General features: G+C 49.9%; 1 protein-coding gene across 1 annotated transcript in view; it reads left to right on the top strand.

The window, feature by feature from the left end:
• VSTM2L (V-set and transmembrane domain containing 2 like) overlaps positions 1–21,520 on the top strand; it is a 94,166-nt gene that overhangs the window by 59,275 nt on the left and 13,371 nt on the right. Inside the window, exon 3 of the mRNA XM_084854896.1 lies at positions 7,303–7,353. Within this exon, the coding sequence (XP_084711022.1) occupies positions 7,303–7,353 (51 nt within the window). The remainder of the gene's footprint in view (positions 1–7,302; positions 7,354–21,520) is intronic.

The raw sequence follows: 21,520 nt of genomic DNA, 5'->3' as shown, positions 1-21,520 counted from the left end.
CTGTCCCCTCACAGAATTGCAGCTTCCTGGGAGAGGGAATATTAAACCTGAAACCAATTAGTTCTTAACTCTGGCAGGAGCTTTCCTGGTTATCAGCTCCCTTCTCCAGCTGTGTGAAGGAGACTCCAAAGGAGATGCTTTTGCATGCTCCATAGTTAAAAACTGCATTTAAAAAAGGTGAGAATTAAAGATAACAGAACACATTCGGATAACGGAAGCACCGGACTATGTATGCGTTACATGGTCAAATGGGAGATAATAAGCTTTTCCCAGCCACTGTCAGACCCAGAGGTGCATGGCTGGATTGATTAATGGATTATACTCCTTGGGTCTTTAGGCAGAGCTCTGTTCACCTGGTGGTTGTGGTGTGTGAGTGGGGGACCTGGGACTGGTCCCCCACTGAATCAGCATTCAGAACGTTTTAGCTTTTTCTTAAAGGAGAATCTCTGGCTAATATGGCTTTGGGAGGCAACACCTGGAAATGTGCGGCTAGACCAGCCTTCCCCAACCAGGCGCCCTCCCCTTTTCCAGTCCACACGGCCACTGGCTGTGCAACAGTGCTATTTGTAGCCACACCTGAAGGGTGCCTGGTTGCGGAGGGCTGGGCTGTACAACAGTGGAGGCCGGCGGCTCTAATGTCAGTGGGGTGGTGAATCCACTCTGGGTTTCAGCCAGAACCAGTCAGAGCTCCAAAGGAGCTCTCCAAGGTGTACCTTGGACAGCTCCTTTAAAGTTCGGACTGAATCCTGGAGCGGATTTACTGCTCCACCGGCATTGGAGCCACTAGCCTCCACTGCAACACGGTGGTGAAATCTCAGAAGCAACATGGCTAGAGAGGAGAAGGTGGGCCTGGGACTCTTGCAAAATGAGCCATTCTCCCTGACTCTGCCAGGAACATGCAAATGCTAGATGTATGTTTTATCAGCAGCTCAAACTCTAATTAGGATGTTTCAGGCACGCTCTCTCCCACTTTTATAGGCATTAATTCCATTTAACGTTAATTTGCCATCTTTTTTAATGCGATCTTTCTCGAAGCTGAAAAGTGAAAATGAGGCTCTGACTTGACCCCAGTAGGTCAGAGTGTAACCAGAGCTGGTCTAAGACTATTTAAAATTTCAGCAGGTCTGAAAATGTATTTTAAAACTCAAGCAGGAAAACAGTGGATGCTTTTTAATTTATAAAAAAGCCAGCTGATATACCCGGCGTTGCCTAGGATGTAATTTTGTCATAGGCACTATTTGTTAGAAACATATTAAGGTAGGTTTACGCTTCTCGGAAAGGCCCCATAAGAAAGGTGGAAAGTTGAATCCACCAGACTTGATTAAAAAAGCACAACAATTATAATGAGCAGATTGAATAAAAACACTAATAAAAATGCAAGAGACTGAATCTGTAAGCACTACTACAATATAATCCACACTGAATCTCATACCACTATTAAAATGCTCAACAGAGGCTTCCTTGCTGGATATCGCAGGAACAGGGGAGAGAAACTAAATGCTCTGCACGGTCAGAAAAGAAACCATGAGTAAAGGGGAGGGAATAAACGGAGGCCAGCCAATCCAAGGTGAAGGAAGTCAGAGTGAATGGGAGAGAGACCAATAGAATGAAAGATGGCCAATAGAATCATAGAATAGTAGGGTTGGAAGGGGCCTACAAGGCCATCGAGTCCAACCCCCTGCTCAATGCAGGAGTCCAAGTCAGACTCTGACAGATGGCTGTCCAGCCTCGTCTTGAACGCCTCCAGCGTGGGAGAGCCCACCACTGCCCTAGGGAATTGGTTCCACTGTCGTATTGCTCTAACAGTCAGGAGTTTTTCCTGATGTTCATCCGGAATCTGGCTTCCTGTCACTTGAGCCCATTATTCCATGTCTTGCACGCTGGGATGATGGAGAAGAGATCCTGGCCTTCCTCTCTGTGACCACCTTTCAAGTACTTGAAGAGCGCTATCATAGCTCCCCTCAGTCTTCTCAAGGCTAAACATGCCCACTTCTTTCAGTCTCTCTTCATAGGGCTTTGTTTCCAGTCCCCTGATCATCTTTGTTGCCCTCCTCTGAACCCTCTCCAGTTTGTCTACATCCTTCTTAAAATGTGGTGCCCAGAACTGGACACAGTACTCCAGATGAGGCCTAACCAGTGCTGAGTAGAGGGGAACTAGTACTTCCCGGGATTTGGAAGCTATGCTTCTATTAGTGCAGCCCAAAGTAGCATTTGCCTTTTTTGCAGCCACATCACATTGTTGGCTCATATTCAGCTTGTGATCCACAACAATGCCAAGATCCTTCTCGCTTGTCGTGTTGTTGAGCCACATATCCCCCATCTTGTAACTGTGCATTTGGTTTCTTTTTCCTAGGTGCAGAACTTGGCATTTATCCACATTAAATGTCATTCTGTTGTTTTTTGCCCAGCGCTCCAGTCTACCAACTTGTTTTGTTTCTGTCTTCCAAAGTATTAGTTATCCCGCCCAATTTTGTGTCATCTGCAAATTTGATCAGCCTTCCCTGCACGTCCTCCTCGAAGTCATTAATAACAATGTTGAAGAGCACTGGGCCCAGGACTGAGCCCTGCGGTACCCCACTCGTTACCTTTCCCCAGTTTGAGAAGATCCCATTGATAAGCACTCTTTGAGTATGATTCTGGAGCCAACTGTGGATCCACCAGATCGTTGTTTCATCTAACCCACTTTGTCGAAAGCTTTGCTGAAGTCGAGGTATATGATGTCCACAGCATTCCCACAGTCCACAAGGGAGGTTACTTGATAAAAAAATGGGATCGGATTCATCTGGCAGGATTTGTTCTTGACAAATCCATGTCGGCTTCAATTAATCACTGCATTGTTTTCAAGGTGCTTACAGATGGCTTGCCTTATAATCTGCTCCAGAATTTTCCCAGGGATTGATGTCAGACTGACTGGTCTGTAATTCCCAGGTTCCTCTTTTTTACCCTTTTTGAAGATAGGGACAACATTCGCCCTCCTCCAGTCATCTCACCTGGCACTTCCCCCGTCCTCCATGATTTCTCAAAGAGAATAGACAGCGGTTGTGAGAGTTCTTCTGCCGGTTCCTTTACTACTCTAGGATGCAGTTCATCTGGCCCTGGAGAGCTGAACTCATTGAAAGTAAGTAGGTGTTCCTTGACCATATGCCTATGGATCTCCAGCTGCAATCCTGCCCCTCCAGCCTGTACTTCGCCTTTGCCAGGGGGGTCTTAGACCCTCTTTTGGGAGAAGACTGAGCCAAAGTAGGAATTGAGCACCTCTGCCTTTTCTTTGTCATCTGTTATCATTTTGCCATCCTTATTTAATAGCTGAACAACCAGGATAGGATAGGATGACTGGTAGCTGAAATCAGAAACCTGGCCTGCACCATGATCGAGAGGGTGTACTTGTTAGTAAGGGAAAGTATAAACAAAGTAATAATGCAGCCCAGCGACTCCTGTCATACACTCTGGCAAGTGAGAATGTGAAGTAAAAGGAGCAGCAACTGTAGGGCCCAAATGACAGGCTCAGTGGGCCCCTACAGTGTCATTGCACCCAGGGCAGCTCCCCCTTATTCCCTGAGTTACAGACGGCCCTGCAGCCAGCCACAAACACACAAACCCACACACAAGTTTTGACTTTTATATATATAGAAGATTAAAACACGAAGTATTAAGGTATGAATGGTTTATAGAGAAAAGTAAATGCAAAAGAACATCACTTGCAGGATTAACATGTAAAACTTATAACGATTACAGAGAAAATAATTGTAACCATCAGCCACATAGCAGTGTGACTAACATGTGACGATTACACCATCCAAAGTAAACTACAGTTTGATTCTTGCTGAGCCCTATTAGAAAACAATATTAGGAAAACTGTATTAGAGCATCAAATAGAACCGGCTATGGCATGCAGAAGTTATAGTAGGCCAAACTAGCAGCAGTTTGAATTGTTACTTAGCTTTACTTAAATTCCCACTGGTCCAAACTAGTTCGGTGCAATTCTTAAAGCTCCCAACTATATATCAGCGGACCCAAATGAAGAGTGGAGGAGACCTCTCCCACTGTCCAAGGTATGGGACTCAGCAAAGTCCAGATGGGAAAGTTAATCCAGGTAGGAAGTGAAAAAATGTTTCAAAATGGAAAAGGGTGGTGGAGTCTGAGCTGCACTAGGGAACAGACTAAAGTAATGAGGAGAAGCGGAACCAAGCTGCTCAGGAGCCAGGCATCGAGCCCCAGAGGCCAGGTCAGAAAAGACGGCCAGCAGCAGCCTTGAAAACTGAAGGAGGGACATGGTCAAAGTAAGAAATTCCCTCTTCTCTCTTTCTCTACAAGAAGTTCAAACATGCAAACTGTGGTCTAAAAGGTCCCCAAAGGTTCCCCAGCTTGGCCCCAGCTTTGTCAGCATGGTTGTCTGCATCTCAGACTCCAGGCAACAACAATTTTCTGCCTTTTAGGAAAGGCGGGCTGCTTGCAAACCAAACCTTTACCCCCATTCCATTCCGTGGCTCCCTGATAAGCCCTCTGTCCCCAACACCTGAAACCCCCTGAAAAGGGACCTGGGTAACCAAAAGCTGTTCCGGGCAGTGGGGAGGGAATGGCCGCCTAGCAAGACTGGCCACAGACAGGTTTGGCTACAGACAGGGAGACTGGGCTTCCCTTGAGCTCTAGCTGGAAAAGGAGGTTGTGCTTCTTTACCAGACTCAGAGGGAGCGCCTCCCCAGTGGCCTCGCCAGTGAAATTAGATCTGTCTGTATGCATCCTTGCTGTGATCAAAGGTGTTTTGTGTCTAGGAGAAGCAGAGCGGTTTTCTGCAAAATAAGCAAAGATATGGAAATTTTGCTCTGCATAATTTATTCTGCTTTTCTTGGCCCTGCACCTGATTCCTCTGGGCTTTGGTTGTTTGTACAGTCCTGCTAATGGGGCCTCCTATATCTTACCTATGCATGGGTTCGCTGGAGTGGGAGCCCTTGGGCTACACCCCCACCCTTTCCTTCAGCCCCAGTGCCTCTGCAGTGGGTGCCCCAGCGGTCATGCCTGTGCATCAAAACACTATGCTTGCAAATGTGTTTTTCAGAAAGCCATTTCCTTCCAAACTCATGTGTTTGTTTTTGTTTTATTAATATATTGATTTTTAAAGTAAATGTTAAAACAAGAGAACAAACATAGTCCCTTAATAACTTTGTTTAGAGGGTTCTAAATATTGCTGTGGGGAATTTAGCTTGTGTTCTTGCTTTAAATTCTTTCATCCGGAAAACAGGGTTACTAATGGCCCTAAATCAGCTAATGCAACCCCCCCCCCCCGACACACACACACACACACACACACACACACACACACTTAACATGTCTGCCCAATACTGTACTGAACATGTCTGCCCAATATCTGAGACCCCTACAGGTAGGCATACACAGGCGTAACACCCAAGATACGCAGGATTAAGTGGCACAATTGATAGCCCACGTAAACGTGGGGTGTTGACTGTGTGGTTTGAGTTCACGCATGCGTGCATGCTGCCCTTTTCAAACACTGTGCCCATGTGATGATGCCCCAGAGAGGGGCATGCAGCTCCACTAGGCTGTTCTCCTGCACAGATCCCATTGAAATGAATGGACTTGTGCAGGGGAACTCCCAGGAGCAGTGCACCCTGCGCTGGGTCATTCTTCTCTATCCAGAGCAGGGGTGCAGAGCTCTCCTTGGCCCCCAACAGCCAAATTCCATTTCAGAGCAGCTCTCGGGGGCTGCGTCCTGCTGGGGGGTGGCGCCAAAGGCAAAAGGGGCCAAAGTGCCCTCATGTCTTAGCTTAAAACCCTCAGGCCTTTCAGCTTTTTTGAATGGGAGGAAAAAACTGCACAAAAGGTGGGAGACCAGCAAACTGTCGGTGGCTGGGGGAAAGGGACGGGGGCCAGGGGGAGGGGAGTGTGGCCTTTGGGGAGCCCTGGAGGGCTGGGTCTGGCTCCCACGCCTGAGGTCTTTCGCCCCTGCGCTGGAGCTCCAGCCCTCCAGGACCGACTGGGCGCCATTTGTCTGAAGAAAGAAATAGGAAGTTTGCAAGCTGCCCTTTGGCCGCCTTGCCAGCGGGAAGGAGCACTTCGGTCAGCAGCAGCCCCAAGGTGGACGGCAGGGAGCAGCGCCCTGGGCTGCCCGAGTCCCTTGGATCTGGGCTCCGTGGCTGATTTTTCCTGTAGAGCAGCCCAGTGTGTCCCTGTTGGCAATGGCGGCCCTGTCCTTCTTAACGCCACTAATTCGGAAATAAATGTGCAGAAAAGCACTCTAAGCTCCTGGGAGCATTTGTCTTCTTCTGGAAGAGACCGGTCTGCCAAGCCTTTCCTGCCTCCCAGGACCGAGTGGCAGTGGAGCGGAACTTTCGTTGGCCGCCTCGCAGGGCTGCTTCAATGGATGCGCGAGAGAAAACATGCGTAACGGCTGATATATCCAAGTGAACATTTGTATTTATTATTACACTTATATCCTGTCTTTTTCCTTCAGGCAAGGAACCCAAGGCAGTGTACATAATCCTCCTCCTCCTCTCCATTTTATCCTCACAACAACTCTGTGAGGTAGACTAGGCTGAGGGTCACTGACTGGCCCAAAGTCATCCAGTGAGCTTCGTGGCCACATGGAGACTAGAACCCGGATCTCCTGAGTCCCAATCCAGCGTTCTAAGCACTATCCCACACCAACTCCCTGGAAATGTATCAATTTATATCCAGCCATTGACTTCTTAAATGGACTTTGGTTATTAGCCTCTGCTGCCTCAGCACCCCCTCCCTTCTGCAATATAATTCTGGCCTACCTTACCTGGCTGTTGTAAGAGTTACTAAGACGAAGTATATGAAACATTTGGGAAAGTGCTATATAAATGCCAAGTATTATTACAGTGAATTGTCAGGGATGCTCTGACCTGGATTCCTGCATTGAGCAGGGGGTTGGACTCGATGGCCTTGTAGGCCCCTTCCAGCCCTACTATTCTATGATTCTATGAATTGAGTCCATCAGGTGCTGTCAAGATTATGTAGCTCAACCTCAAGAAGGCCCCCTCACCGTTGCTTTGTCCCACAATCTGCCTCCTTGGGCAACATCCTTTCCTTGTTCCGCTTTCATGGCTTGAAGCACTCACCAGTCGTCCTTAAACCTCTTTCCTCCCTCCCTGTAAATTTCTCACTCCCAGCCCAGTTTTTTGCCTTTGAAGACTGCATTAACATCCAAGGTGTGAATTAGTTTGATGGGTTTTCTCCCCCCACCCTCCCTTTTCTTCAAGCTGAACTAATGGGTTCTCTCTCTCTGTTCTCTCCCTCCTCCTTCCCCTCCATTCCCGACAGCTAAAAGCATCTCCACAGGAAGAACCCTGGAAGGACGCGACAAAAATAAGCGTGAGTTTTTCAGTAATGACTTCTTGGGAAGACTGAATCAAGGGCACAGCTGTAGCTTTCCTCTTCAGCAATGTTGGGAGCCGGAGGGTTGCAAAACCGACAAGGGGAAAAGTGCAGAGTTAGGGAATGGGAAACTTCTGAGATGGTCCCCCTGCCCCGACCCAGTTTGCATTCTGGTGAGACTGGGTGCCTGTACCTTTCTGGGCTTATGTGCGTAGGCAGGGGCTTTGGCGACATCCATCTAGGCAGGTGCTGCCTCCTCCGAGTGGCTCTGGCGGTCTCAGGCCAGGGCCCTTCCCAGAGATCTTTGTACCTGGAGACGCTGCCAGGGATTGGACCGGGGACCTTTGCATGCACAGCAAAGCATGTGCGCTGTGACAGAGCTATGGCCCCTCTCCAGCATGCTCCAGACTGAAGGAATAACAATGGGGAAAATGCCCTTTGGAAGCTGCCTCAGCGTGGCATTCAGGAGGGGTGGCATGTCCAGCCCCTCCAATCCAAGAGAGACCACGGGAGTGGGTCTCTCTCTCTCTCTCTTCTTCCCCACCGCTCCCTGCCCGTTTGGGGCAGCACCCTCTGGGAAGGCTTTGCTAGCTCAGTCCACCAAGGTGCAGGGTTGCTCCGATGTGGGCCACAGCCTGTCCTTCGGGGGAAGACGTCTCTCTGGCTTCCTCTTTTGGACAGCCTGCCACACTCACGGAAGCCTGTCTCATCTGGATGATGGAAGAATCACTGGTTGCCTTGTCTGTGAGAAGTGGTGGTTTTAGGCTAGAAGTACAGTCGGGTCATCAGCCTGTCTCACCGCTTTGGGTAGGAGAGTTTGACGCCCGTGCTTACCTCTCCCACTGAAGTCCATGGGGCTGCAAAAGGCCTGTTTTTGCCTGGATCATGCTCCATCTGCTCAAGCATAAGGAATGGACACGCTTCGTTTCCTAGCAGATGCAAAGACTGAGACAGAAACTCCGATCGCAAGCACAGGTGAGGCTGACTCATAACTAAGCTTGGAACTGCGCTCTGGAAACGAAACCGTTTCCCCCCAAATTCAGAGAACAGCTGGGTTTATTCCAAGCCCAGTCAGACCCTGTCATACCTCTGACAATGTCGCTGGGAGGCTCTGACCCACGCCCTGCCCACACCGTTCTAAGTTGAGCCATAGAAGACCTTCTGGGGCGCAAAGCTTGCCTTGCATGTGAGGGAGGAGAGCTTCACAAGCCTCCAACCCTGCGGCAGGGATGCAGCTCACATTCAGAAGGGGCCCTGTGCGCCACTGGTATCCCGGTGAGGTTTGTTGGCCTGGGAGGGCCTTATCCTGGACACCCTCAGTTCCATGTTTGGCCCCTCCTTCATTGGGATCAGGCAGTTCGACTTGACTCTGAACAGGCAGCCGCTGCGGTTGCTTGCTGCCCTTTAGTCCTGCCCTGGGGTCATTCACATCGCACACAGGGGATTGCCGGACGGTGTCCTCGAGCACACTGCTCCAGGGGTGTGCCGGAAGGCCCTCCCAGGATTGACTGGAAGTTGCCCCCTGCGTTGGCTCGCTTCTTCTCCAGCTGAAGCAATGGCTGGAAAGGGAAGTTTCTCAAGGTGCGGCCCTCATGCCCATTTCAGTTTTGCTTCCCGGTTGACAAGTCTGTCTTTGTAACAGCATGAACGATGCTACTGAGGCTGGGCGCTGGGGGCTACTGTGGGGATTTTAAATTTCCTGGTGGCTGGTATTCGAGGCCCTGCTGGATCCACAGCTATTTTTTACCTCCTCTGGCCAACTGATAAATTATAGCCAAGTCCTTTGCCAGAGCAAGGACAGCGTGAGAAATAAATTGTTCAGGCCAAGGACGTCTGCTTTTCCTTTGACTTCCATTTACGCTGATAGATGGGGCTGTCTCAGGCCAAGAATCCCACAGTAAAACTCGCTGAGAGGGCCAGAGGCAGACCAGCACTGCCCTGCCGTAGCTGCATTGCCTGTTTTTCCATCTCTTGCATAGGGTCCCATTGATCTGAGGAGGTTTTTGAGGTTCGCTGGCTCTTATTGTTATGACGGGGAGCCCTGCATAAGCTGCTGTCCACTTTCCAGATAGGAGAGGGACCAGGCCACAGTCTGTGGGCTGTGCATTTTATTCTGAACAGCTGGCTTGCCGTACTCGCTTGACGTTTAGAGATGTCAGATATCCTATTGAAATTAAAAAGGGGGAAGGAGGAAGCACCCAAAACAAAGCACCCAGACGTGGGAAGCCAGCCTCAAGCTGGTGCCAAATAAGATTTATTCCAGGAGAAGGATATCTTCAGTACAGAAACCAATCTTACTCAGGGACGATGAATGCGGATGTCCTTTTGGTACTAAGAAAAAACTTTGCTGCATTCCTTTCTACTAACAACAGAGTCATGTGGCAATCCAGTGCCGTCCAGATGTTTTGGACTACGAATCTCACAATTCCTGATCACGCTAGCTGGGGCTGATGGGACTTGTAGTTCAACCCATCTAGTGGCCACCAGGTTGGGGAAGGCTGCTCCACATGATCATGAACCCGATAAAGGCAGGATTCCTGCTTGGGGGAGGAGAGGTTCTTACACAGACTCTACATGTGCTTAGCTTTGTTTCACACATTGAAACACCTGTGCATAAGTTGTGGTGGGTGGAGGGAGCCTGAAAAGAGCTTTTGTTGCTGCATTCTTTGTGACCAGCAGTTGAATGTGTGAAAAGTCCCATCAATGGCATTATGGGCATTTCTACACACGGCTTTTATCCTGCACCTTTACCAGGGCTTCTGCTTCTGAATTCTTTGCAGGTTTAAGATCGGCTCCTTTACACGTGCTTTTTTCCAGGGCTTTCATTCTCTGTTTTTCTATGTGTTTCATTATACAGCCAGTAGATGGCACTGTGGTATAGCGGAATTGTGCAATTATACGCTATAAATATAACGCCATTCAGAAAAATACTGCACTTTACTCAATCTAAAAAACTGCAATAATGATCGCAAAGCACGGGAGAGACCCTGGAGGATGACGACGTTGTGTAAAGGTCCCGCAAACTATTGTGAGTGAGGAATCAAGCACACAATAAAAGCCTAGTGTAGAAAGGCTCTGAATCTGTGATGGCTTGTTTGCAGGGCTACAGTCATCAAGTAACAAACAGGCATGTTGTACCATCCGGAGTCGGTGACAACACCGGGCATCTTTGAGCAACTGCCAGGGCCCTGATTCTCAGGCAAGGCCCATGGCATGTGCCCAGCTCCCCGCCCCCCAATGCTTCCAGGGTCCCAAGGAGCGCTGGGCAGCATGGAGCTGCCATTTAAATTCTCCACCATAACCCAGTGGGTCACCCTTGGGGGTGCTCTGGGGCATTGCACTAAAACTGAAGGGCGACCCCAAGAAGCCCTTGGCTCACTAGCCCACCCCTGCTGCCACCCTGCCATCCGCTGCCGTTTGGTAAGCCCACCAGGGCTTTGGGGGGTCTGCCAGTATCAGAGGTGTCCCGCCAGAGGACACCATCCAGAGGGACCCCCTTAGGTCTGCAGCCAGCCTTAGGATCTGCTCTGAGTGTCATTGCCAAGCAGGGGCCTTGAGCTTCAGGCCTGTGAGCCAAATCTGGCCTCCCTGGGGCGAGTACAGCCCACCAGGGCTCCCCAGTGGGCCACACCTCCTTCCCCTGGCCCCACCCCCTTTCCCCAAAGCACCAGTAGTTCTGTCGTTTCCCAGCTTTTGTGCCGTACTCTCCCCATCCCGGCAGGCTGGAATCCCTCTCCCGAGACGGCAGTGTGAGTATTCAGCTGAAATATCCTGGCCTTTTGGCCCCGCCCCTTCCCCTAGCCCCGCCCACCCCTTGGATGCCGCCCCCAAGAGTTTCTCTGAAATCAAATCCAGTCCCTGGGCTGAATGGGTTTTGACCCCTCTGGTGCAGAGGAGACACTCTGGGGGCCAAACCTGACAAGATGGGAGCAGCCGCAACGCAGCTGGATTGGTGCCCATCCAGGACAAAAGAGCCGGAAGCAATGGCATGTGTGTGGCGGGGAGGGGGGGCTTCGTTTGCATCCCTTGTCGTGTGTGGAGGGGGCACGGAGGGCGCATCCGCGGCCAGCCCTGCCGCGCGTCTCCTTGGGGGTGTCCGGACTGGCCAGGCCTGTGGTTCTGATGGCCGGCTTTGGCTCTTGGCACCTGAGGGGTGCTGGCTCACCTCCTTGCCTGCGCTCTGTCGTTGCTGGTCCCGCACACCGCGAGGTGGGCTGCACAAATCCTCACTGGAGAGGCTTGCGTGCTGCAGGAGCAGGCCGGGCGTTATCCGTGACACGTCAACCCTAGTTCCGAATCTTCCCTGGGGTGGCGGAAGGGGGAATGTGCTGCCCCGTCAGATCCCACGGGCGGGGAAAGGGGCCCTCCCAATGCTGTGTTCTTCCACCGAGACGGCATTTTGTTTGGGCACTGTGGTCCAGCCCCCGATTACCTTGGAGGCGATCTCAGCCTGCCACTCCGCTCCTTGTTCTGTGTTTGTCGCTGAGGGCCCTGGCGCAAAACACCCACCTGTCAGTCCGGGAAATATCTTCTTTGATTTGTCCCAGCATCTAAGAACAAGATTACTCTAAGGAGGCAGCAGTCTAATTTGCAGAGCGGATTAGAATTCCAAACCCATTTAGGCTCGCGTGATCCGAATGAGGAGACGCCCTAATTAGTGAAATAAAAGATCTGTTCTGGGCCATTCATGGCTCCCCCGCACCCCTGGTGCCTTGGCCTGTCTGTCTCCCACGGTCATGCTGTTCTTGCTCCGATGGGGAAAGAGGGAGCGGGCAAGACATCGCTTTCTCAATTATCTTCCAGCTCATTACGGCAAAGGGTTTTGCCCATGATAAAAATAGGATAATATTTAAAAAGCACTTATGCTAATTGCCGTTCCTCTGACATGGTGTCATTTTAATAACGCTCGGCAGGCATGGATTCCCCCGATGGGCAGCTGCGTGCGCTTGTGCCAACAGCTCCAGGGTGGCGGTTGCCGCCATCTCAGCCTTCGAGGGAAGCCACCCATGGCTGCTGGCGGGGGTGCTGTTGATCCTGCAAGGATCCCACAAGGCCCTTGGATGCTGCTCACTTTCATTAGCTCAGGTTGTCCGGCACCACACTGGATCCACACACCCCAACTCTCTTCTTCTCAAGCAGATGCAGAACAGAGGCCGGCCTGGGAGTCCAGTCTTACTGTCGCTTCGGCTGATAATAAAGCAGAGTTCCTGGCAACATGGGGTGACCAGAACCAAGTGTGGTCGCACCACAGATTTGTATCAAGGCAGCCAGATATCTGCAGCTTTATTTCCGACGAGTTAGGCCCAACAGGCAGTTGGCCTTTCTCACAGCAGCCACACTCCAGCTTTCCAGTCCAGCCACAACCCCAAGTTCCCTTTCCTGGCCAGCCACTGCCCGCCCAGGGCCCATCGGCGCAAGGTCAGGATGCTTCTTTGCCCTGACTGGCCTCCCTGTGTGCTGGCTGGCCTTGACTTGCGCTTTCCATTTCAACGCCCACTCCCCGCTTGGAGAGACCTTCGTGGAGTGCCCTGCTGTCCTCTTTTGCATTGACCACCCTAAATAATTGGGAGAGAGACAGGATTCTGGACTAGAGAGGACCTTGGTCTGGTCCAGCTGGGCTCTTCTTATGTTAACTTCCTTAAACAGAATGCAAATGTGAGTTTAGCGTAAAAGCAAAATCGGGGCTGGTGCCTCTTGAAAAGCCAGCAATTTTCTTGCTTCTTCTTGCTCAGCTTCCCCCACGCCAAAAAACTCCCTCTTCTCCCAGCTGCTTCTTAAACGTTTCTCTACACATTTCAAAGGAAGTTTGGGGTTTTGGTGCTGCTGAAAGGGAAAACTGAGACTGTCATGTGACAGCAACCATTTTCTCAGCTACTTTTTAAACTTAGAGGGCGTTTAAAGACCGGTGCAGCCAGCGTGCCCAGATGCAGGCAGCTGCTCAGAGATGCGCAGCCCTGCATCTAAATGCCGACCACACAGTCAACAGTGTTTCCATGCTTGGAGAAGGCATGAATTCGGATTCAGAGATGCCTTGCGGGACCCAGGAGAGCAGGCCACAGCACCTCCAAGGGGATCAGTAATCCATAAATGCTTGCCAAGGGTGAAATTAACTTTTGTGCCAATTGCACTGGAAAAGACTCTGGTGTCCCATAAGACCCATTTCTGAGACTGATACTGCTTAAGTGGGACTCGGGAACATCGATTTTTGTTGGTCTGAAGAGGACCACAACCATAAGAAGAGCTGAAGATGGAACTTTGAGCCAAGACAGAGACACATGGGGAATCTTATTTAAACCAGCTTTCTAATGATGCTTCCATTTCAGGAAGAGTTACAAGCCGTCTGTGAAGCCCATCTACCATTTAAAGGGGCTCAGAAGGCAAACTCCCCTTCATGGATCACTGCCTTGTTGTGGCAAAGGGGCTTGCGTAACTCAGTGAAGCCATAAGCTATGCCGTGCAGGGCCACCCAAGACGGACAGGTCATGGCAGAGAGTTCTGACAAAATGTGGTCCACTGGAGAAGGAAATGGCAACCTACTCCAGTATTCTTGCCAAGAAAACCCCATGGAACATATCACAAGGCTAAAAGATACGACGCCAAAAGATGAGCCCCTCAGGTCGGAAGGTGTCCAATATACTACTGGGGAAGAGCAGAGGGTATTTCCAAGTAGCGCCAGAAAGAGTGAAACGGCTGGGCCAAAGCCGAAAGAACACTCAGCTGTGGATGTGTCTGGTGGTGAAAAGAAAATCCGATGCTGTAAAGAACAATATTGTTTAGGAACCTGGAATGTCAGATCAGTGAATCCAGGTGAGCTGGAGGTGGTCAAACATGAGATGGCAAGATTGAACATGGACATCTTGGGAATCAGTGAACTCAAATGGATAGGCATGGGCGAATTTAATTCAGGTGACCATCATATCTACTATTGTAGGCAAGAATCCCTTAGAAGAAATGGAGTAGCACTCATAGTCAACAAAAGGGTGGGAAAAGCAGTACTGGGGTACAATCTCAAAAACAATAGAATGATCTCAGTACAAATCCAAGGCAAACCTTCAACATCACAGTAATTCAAGTCTATGCCCCAACCACTGATGCCGAAGAAGCTGAGGTTGATCGGTTCTATGAAGACCTACAACACCTTCTAGAAGTAACACCAAAAAAAGATGTCCTCTTCATCATAGGGGATTGGAATGCTAAAGTAGGAAGTCAAGAAGTCACTGGGATAACAGGCAGGCATGGCCTTGGTGTACAAAATGAAGCAGGACAAAAGCTAATAAGAGTTTTGCCAAGAGAACACACTGATCATAGCAAACACTCTTTTCCAACAGCGCAAGAGGCGACTCTACACATGGACATCACCAGATGGTCAATATTGAAATCAGATTGATTATGTCCTTTGCAGCCAAAGATGGAGAAGCTCTATACAGTCAGTCAAAACAAGACCTGGAGCTGACTGTGGCTCAGATCATGAGCTGCTTCTTGCAAAATTTTGGCTTAAATTGAAGAACGTCGGGAAAACCACTCAACCATTCAGGTATGACCTAAATCATATCCCTTATGAATATACAGTGGAGGTGAGGAATAGATTTAAGGGATTAGTCCTGATAGACAGAGTGCCTGAGGAACTATGGACGGAGGTCCGTAACATTGTTCAGGAGGCAGCAACTCAATCCATCCCAAAGAAAAAGAAATGCAAGAAAGCCAAGTGGCTGTCTGAGGAGGCTTTACAAGTAGCTGAGGAAAGAAGGGAAGCGAAAAGCAAGGGAGAAAGGGGAAGATATATCCAACTGAATGCAGAGTTCCAGAGAATAACAAGGAGAGACAAGAAGGCCTTCTTAAATGAACAATGCATCCTAGAGAGTGAAGTCAAGTGGGCCTTAGGAAGCATTACTAACAACAAAGCTAGCGGAGATGACAGTATTCCAGCTGAGCTATTTAAAATCCTAAAAGATGATGCTGTTAAAGTGCTGCATTCAGTATGCCAACAAATTTGGAACACTCAACAATGGCCGCAAGACTGGAAAAGGTCAGTTTACATTCCATTTCCAAAGAAGGGCAACGCCAAAGAGTGTTCAAACTACCGCACAATTGCGCTCATTTCACATGCCAGCAAGATTATGCTCAAAATCCTACAAGCTAGGCTTCAGTAGTATGCGAATTGAGAACTACCGGAAGTACAAGCTGGGTTTCGAAGAGGCAGAGAAACTAGAGATCAAATCGCCAACATTCGCTGCATCATGGAGAAAGCAAGAGAATTCCAGAAAAACATCTATTTCTGCTTCATTGACTACGCTAAAGCCTTTGATTGTGTGGATCACAACAAACTGTGGCAAATTCTTAAAGTGATGGGAGTACCAGACCACCTTACCTGTCTCCTGAGAAACCTGTACGAGGGTCAAGAAGCAACAGTAAGAACCCGACATGGAACAACCGAGTGGTTCAAAATTGGGAAAGGAGTATGACAAGGCTGCATATTGTCACCCTGCTTATTTAACTTATATGCAGAGTACATCATGAGAAATGCCGGGTTGGATGAATCAGAGGTCGGAATTAAGATTGCTGGGAGAATTATCAACAACCTCCGATATGCAGACGATACCACCCTAATGGCAGAAAGCGAAGAGGATCTCAAGAGCCTCTTGTTGAGGGTGAAAGAGGAGAGTGCAAAAGCTGGTCTGAAACTCAACATTAAAAAAACAAAGATCATGGCATCTGGCCCCATCACTTCCTGGCATATAGAAGGGGAAGAAATGGAAGCAGTGACAGATTTTACTTTCTTGGGCTCCAAGATCACCGCAGACGGTGACTGTAGCCCTGAAATTAAAAGACGCTTGCTCCTGGGGAGGAAAGCTATGGCCAACCTAGACAGCATAGTAAGAAGCAGAGACATCACCTTGCCGACAAAAGTCCGTCTAATCAAAGGTATGGTTTTCCCCGTAGTAATGTATGGCTGTGAGAGCTGGACTATAAGGAAGGCTGAGCGCCGAAGAATTGATGCTTTCGAACTGTGGTGCTGGAGAAGACTCTTACGAGTCCCCTGGACTGCAAGGAGGTCAAATCAGTCCATCCTAAAGGAAATCAACCCCGAGTGTTCAGCTGAAGCTCAAATATTTTGGCCACCTAATGCGAAGAGAAAACTCTCTGGAAAAGACCCTGATGCTGGGAAAGACTGAAGGCAAAAGGAGAAGGGGACGGCAGAGGATGAGATGGCTAGATAGCATCACGGATGCAATGAATATGGACTTGAGCACGCTCCGGGAGAGAGTTCAGGACAGGAAGGCCTGGCGTGCTATGGTCCATGGGGTCACGAAGAGTCGGACACGACTGAACGACTGAACAACAACAACAACAAAGAAGGCAAACTGCCATTAAAGTAATTTGGGAGATGTTGCAGGACTGTTTATGCATTTGTGCAAATGCACATTTCTGGAGAAGAGCCGGACTGGGCGGGGGCAGGCTGCAGTTGAAAGAAAGCATCATTCTTTGACCCAAAAGCCTTTACCCATTCCTGCACGAGCTGGTTGTGGCTAAGTAATGAACGTTGGAAGACAATGTCACTCTGCACATGCTTGAAAGGCCCTTCCAAGCAGGAAGACTTTGCTCCCACAGAAATGGCGTTTGGTTCACTGAGTGGCCTAGAATCCAGTCCCCAGCCAACAGGGCCAGCCTCCCCCATTTTCTCTTTTAAGTGGCAGACAATAAACAGATCCCAAGGATAGATTCTAACAAGCTCAAGGCATAAACTGAGGAATGTTAAAATCCCAAGTCACAAGACTCCAACTCTGCAATGATAGGAAACTCCAGGAAAGGGATTGGGTCAATTCAGCACTAATTGGTAATCCACATTTGTATCCCGCTCATTCCTATGGGAGCTCAGGGTGGCATATGTGGTGCTGTGCCATTCCGTCTTTGCAGCAGCCCTGTAGGATTATTGCAGAGAGATGGTGACTTGCTCTGAGCCACCTCAAAGAGCCTCGTGGCTGGGCAGGATTTGAACCTGGGTCCCACACATCTGTTTCAGCCCAGCCTGCCCACCACTGTCCCAGATCAGCTCTTTCCTATGCATCTTGCGTATGTTGCTTCTGATCTTGCGTAAGTTGCTTCTGATCAGCACCTAAGGAAAGGTAAGAGAGAAGGTCTAAGAGAGAGAGGGGTACAGATAGGTTGGGCTTAAGGTAAAGTTGGAGTTTTGCAAGGAGTGGAAGGTAGAAACCTACCATATACTGAGCCAGACCATTGGTCCGTATAGCTTGGTATCGCCGATAGTACTCTATCTGAGGGTGTGGCTCTCCAGAATTTCAGGCAGGAATTTTCCCACCCTCCCTGGAGATGCCAGGGATTGAACCAGAGCCCTTCTGCAGGCAAAGCAGCTCTGTTCCACCAACTGAGCCCCCCCGCCCCAAGTGGCTCTGTATTGGGCCCCGTCCACATGAGCCATTTACTCCGGGGCTGCTGCAGTCCGAGGACCTTTGGGACATATGACGCAGCTGCCACTTCACAGCCTAACTGTGGTTTTCACAGGGAAAATGCAGGTCGTTTTGCTGCAATTGTTTAGCTTGCTGCGGGTTTACTGCGGTTGCTGAGCTGTCTGTCCCTTCCTCGAACTGGCTTCGCAGTTTGTGGTGGGCGTGGGATAGGCGTGCTTAGTGACTGCATCACTATGCGACACCTTTTCACACTTCCCCGTTCCTTTGCAGCTGCGCAGTAACAGAGAGGGATCCATTTTGGAATGCTGGGTAGGCACATACCTCTCACATGGGCACGCTCCTTTGCATGTGCGAACCATCGCGAGAGTTACCGTGCCAAACAGTTGGCCTGGTAATGAAGGCGCAGACTACCCATATCTTACCAAAGAGGAATGGACGGGCAGACACAAAAGAACCCCTACAATACAAAACAGCCACTAAAACCCGAATTGTTGCACCCCCACCCTCACGTGGCTGCGCACCTGCACATTTAAATACAATGGTAGGGAAAAAGAGCAGTGCAACTGCCGCAGTTTACTTCGCTTTAATGGCCGGGTGTCAGGGCACAGAGGATTTTTCGGCTGGAGAAGTCCGCAGTAAATCGTGCGTTCACTGCAGCAGAAGCTAATTCGCAGCTGCAATGCTGCGCAGTTACAACAGAGTGAATGCTGGAAGATGCCCCCCTGGTTAGCCAGGTTGAAAATGAGATTGGCCCAGAGCATCCAGGATACAATCAGGAGGGGGGCGCAGCTTCATCCACAGCATGGTCGAAATAAGGAAACTCCTCCCAATGTTTTGACAAAGGGCAGTTTTGTATTGCCCACTTGATATAAAATGCAAAACCTGCCCAAGACAATGAATAACCAATTTCACACATGCCTCAGGCTGTAGGCCAGGGATATGCAACCTGGCGCCTTCCAGATGTTCTGGACTACAATAAGCCCTGACCATTGGCCATGCATGATGGGCTGATGAGCATTGTAGTCCAAGACGTCTGGAGGACACCAAGTAGCTTACCTCTGCTGTCAGAAGTGGCTTCAGTCTTTAATATACCAGGTCCCTGTAAATAGTGCAGCATTCCCCAGCCTGCCCCCCCAGTTGTGTTGGACTACAACTCCCATAACCCCCCAGCCAGCTATGGGAGTTGCATTTCAACATATCTGGAAGGTTCCAGGTTGTGGGGGGTGCAATATGACATCCCATCTCTGCCCACAGCCCTTGCCCAGGCAGCCTGGCAAGCATGCAGGGAGCCGAGGGCAAGCCCCGTAGACTTGTTGTGCATGGGCTGCTATCAGGAAAGATTTTCAACTCTGGCATCACACCTGAGTGGGTCTTCTACCCCAGAGAGTGCAAAACTCTCTGCCTACCTGTCCTGAGATAACCTCACTAGTCTCTCTCCCGCCGCCTCAGCACCCCCCTTGCAAACTGTGCAGTCTTTTAAGGATTACAAGAATATTCCTTTCTGACCCCTGTGATGGAGCATGAAACATCATTCTGGGTTTTTCTCCCAGCCTGAATAACTACAAATGTTATTAAGGGCCATAAAGTTATCCAGCCCTTTTATAATCCCTTGCCTTGGAGAATCCCCCCTCTAGTCTGAGCTGCGAGACGTGCAAAGTAGCATTTCCTTTTACTGGTTCTGAATTTGCCGGCTGTTAATTTCCCTAAGTGACTCCTTGTTCTCGTATGATGAAGTTAACTGGGGGTGGGATGGGGGCTGGATTCCTTCCTGCTCAGCTCTTAGGCGCTGGCCTAAACAGGAGGGAAAGGGGATGTCAGGGACACTTTGCCCGTGCCTCAGAGCCCCGGGGCTGCAGGGACTGCCAGAGCAGCCTTTGTGCTGGGATTTGCTGGGTCCCCGAGGTCAGTGCCTCCCAGAGCCAGCCCAAGCACACCTGACTGTTTCAATCAGGGTTGGTCCCATCACTTCTACAGTGGGGGGCCCCAAAGTGTCACGTGGGTGCAGGATCAGGAGCCCTCCTCCTGAACTTAGCCTGCTTTCCTGCAGGCTGGCAGTGATCCTGGCTGGAAGTGCCTAGGGAGCAGGGCTATGGGGAAATAATCTGTGGGTTGGGGGAGAGGGTAAGATGAAAGAGGCCAGCCTGTTGCCGTCCCGCATCGTTACAGCCCCCTTTGTCTCTGGGAGAACTGGCTGGCTGTCTGAGGATCAGTCAGCCCCACTGGAGGTGGGATGGGAGGGAAGGGAGGGCCCACGGGAGCCCAATCTGTCCTGATGGGTGGCACAGCTAGCATCGGCTGGGGAGGGGGAGCGAGTGCCCTTGCAGGAGGCCCTGCAGGCTGTGCTGCCCATGGGGTGATTCTCTGCTTTGCCTTCATGGGTAGGTGAGGCAGGAGGGGGCTGAGGAACGGTCATTCTTGTGATGTATCTGGTGTTCATCAGATGTTCATGGTTTTTCTGCATTTGGCTACAGTCATGCCTAGTGGCTAGCAGGGACTGCTGTGGGAGAGTGCACAAATTTGGGGAAATCCACCTTCTATCAGAACATCCCTGCTCCATAGAAGATGCTTCCAGGCTCCACAGAGCCCTACGAAAGCCCTTTCTGCCACAGCTGCCTCGTAGAGATAAGTTCCCCCAGCCCAGCAGCAAAGTTACTTGAGTTAACCAGGATGCCTGAGAATTATCCACACAGAGAGATGCGACAGGGATCGTACTGACAGTGAGCCTCATGGGCCATAGGATTCATTGGGTCTCCTCCGAGGACACAGAGAGAAGGCCACCCTCGGGGTGGTGGTCTGACCTTGGATCCCCGCCACCACTGAAACATCTGTGGCGGTTCCTTTCTGAAACTGAAAGGTCAGTGTTGGGAAGGAGCAAAAGCAATGAGTGAGGAGGGGGCGGGGGGCAATGCCAGGAGAAACTGGGTGGCAGGGTTGCCCTGCCAATATATTTATCAAAGACAAGGCTTCCTGAAAAACTATTTTACTGAAAGGGTCTTCAGCAGAGTATTACATTACATTAAAAGCCCAACACACACCACTGTGCCCTAAAGAGTTAGTCAGAATGCATTTAGAAAGAATGAAAAGGAGGTTTTAAGGAGCAAGTCTTAAACCCAGTTCCTTACCACAACGACTAAAGGTGTCCCAGGGAGAAGGGGAGGAGCAGTTCCAGGTCTTCATCTGCACCCTGACTTCTCTGGACAGTCTCTTTTTTGTATCCTTTTTCTCATTTTAAGCAGAAGTCATACACTTAAGGCGCAATCCTATGCAGGTTTAGACAGGAAAAAGTCCTACAACTCCCAGCATTCCCCAGCCTGCACTGCAGGCTGGGGAATGCTGGGAGTTGTAGGACTTTTTCCTGTCTAAACCTGCATAGGATTGCACCCTTAAGGCATTTACTTGGACAGCACTTTCAACAATGGCTGTTCAAGGTTCAGATCATAGCCTGGAAATAACAGTGACTTCTGTTCTTTTGCTTTTCAGAGTCTCTATCTTAACTTTACGTTGAATCTCTTTGAGCTACAAAACAAAATTATTTCTTTTTTCCAAATATCATTTCTATCTAGCGAACGCCATAGTGACCTCTCCTAAGCTACGGCATTGCTTTCCTCTTTTACTCCTGCTTTTACTCCTGCAATGTTCAGATGCACGTGGGCATCTTGAGTCTTGTTTGCTTGTCTTCAAAAGTGCTAATCCCAAAAAATGAAACCGGAGCAGCATGAGTATGTCGTCAGTCCGCT

The sequence above is a fragment of the Heloderma suspectum genome, chromosome 4 (assembly GCF_057233095.1).
Source record: "Heloderma suspectum isolate Gila_16-S chromosome 4, 16-S_ref, whole genome shotgun sequence".
Lineage (NCBI taxonomy): Eukaryota > Metazoa > Chordata > Lepidosauria > Squamata > Helodermatidae > Heloderma > Heloderma suspectum.
Note: the sequence above shows the minus strand (reverse complement) of the source record. Positions and strands in the feature narration are given on the sequence as shown.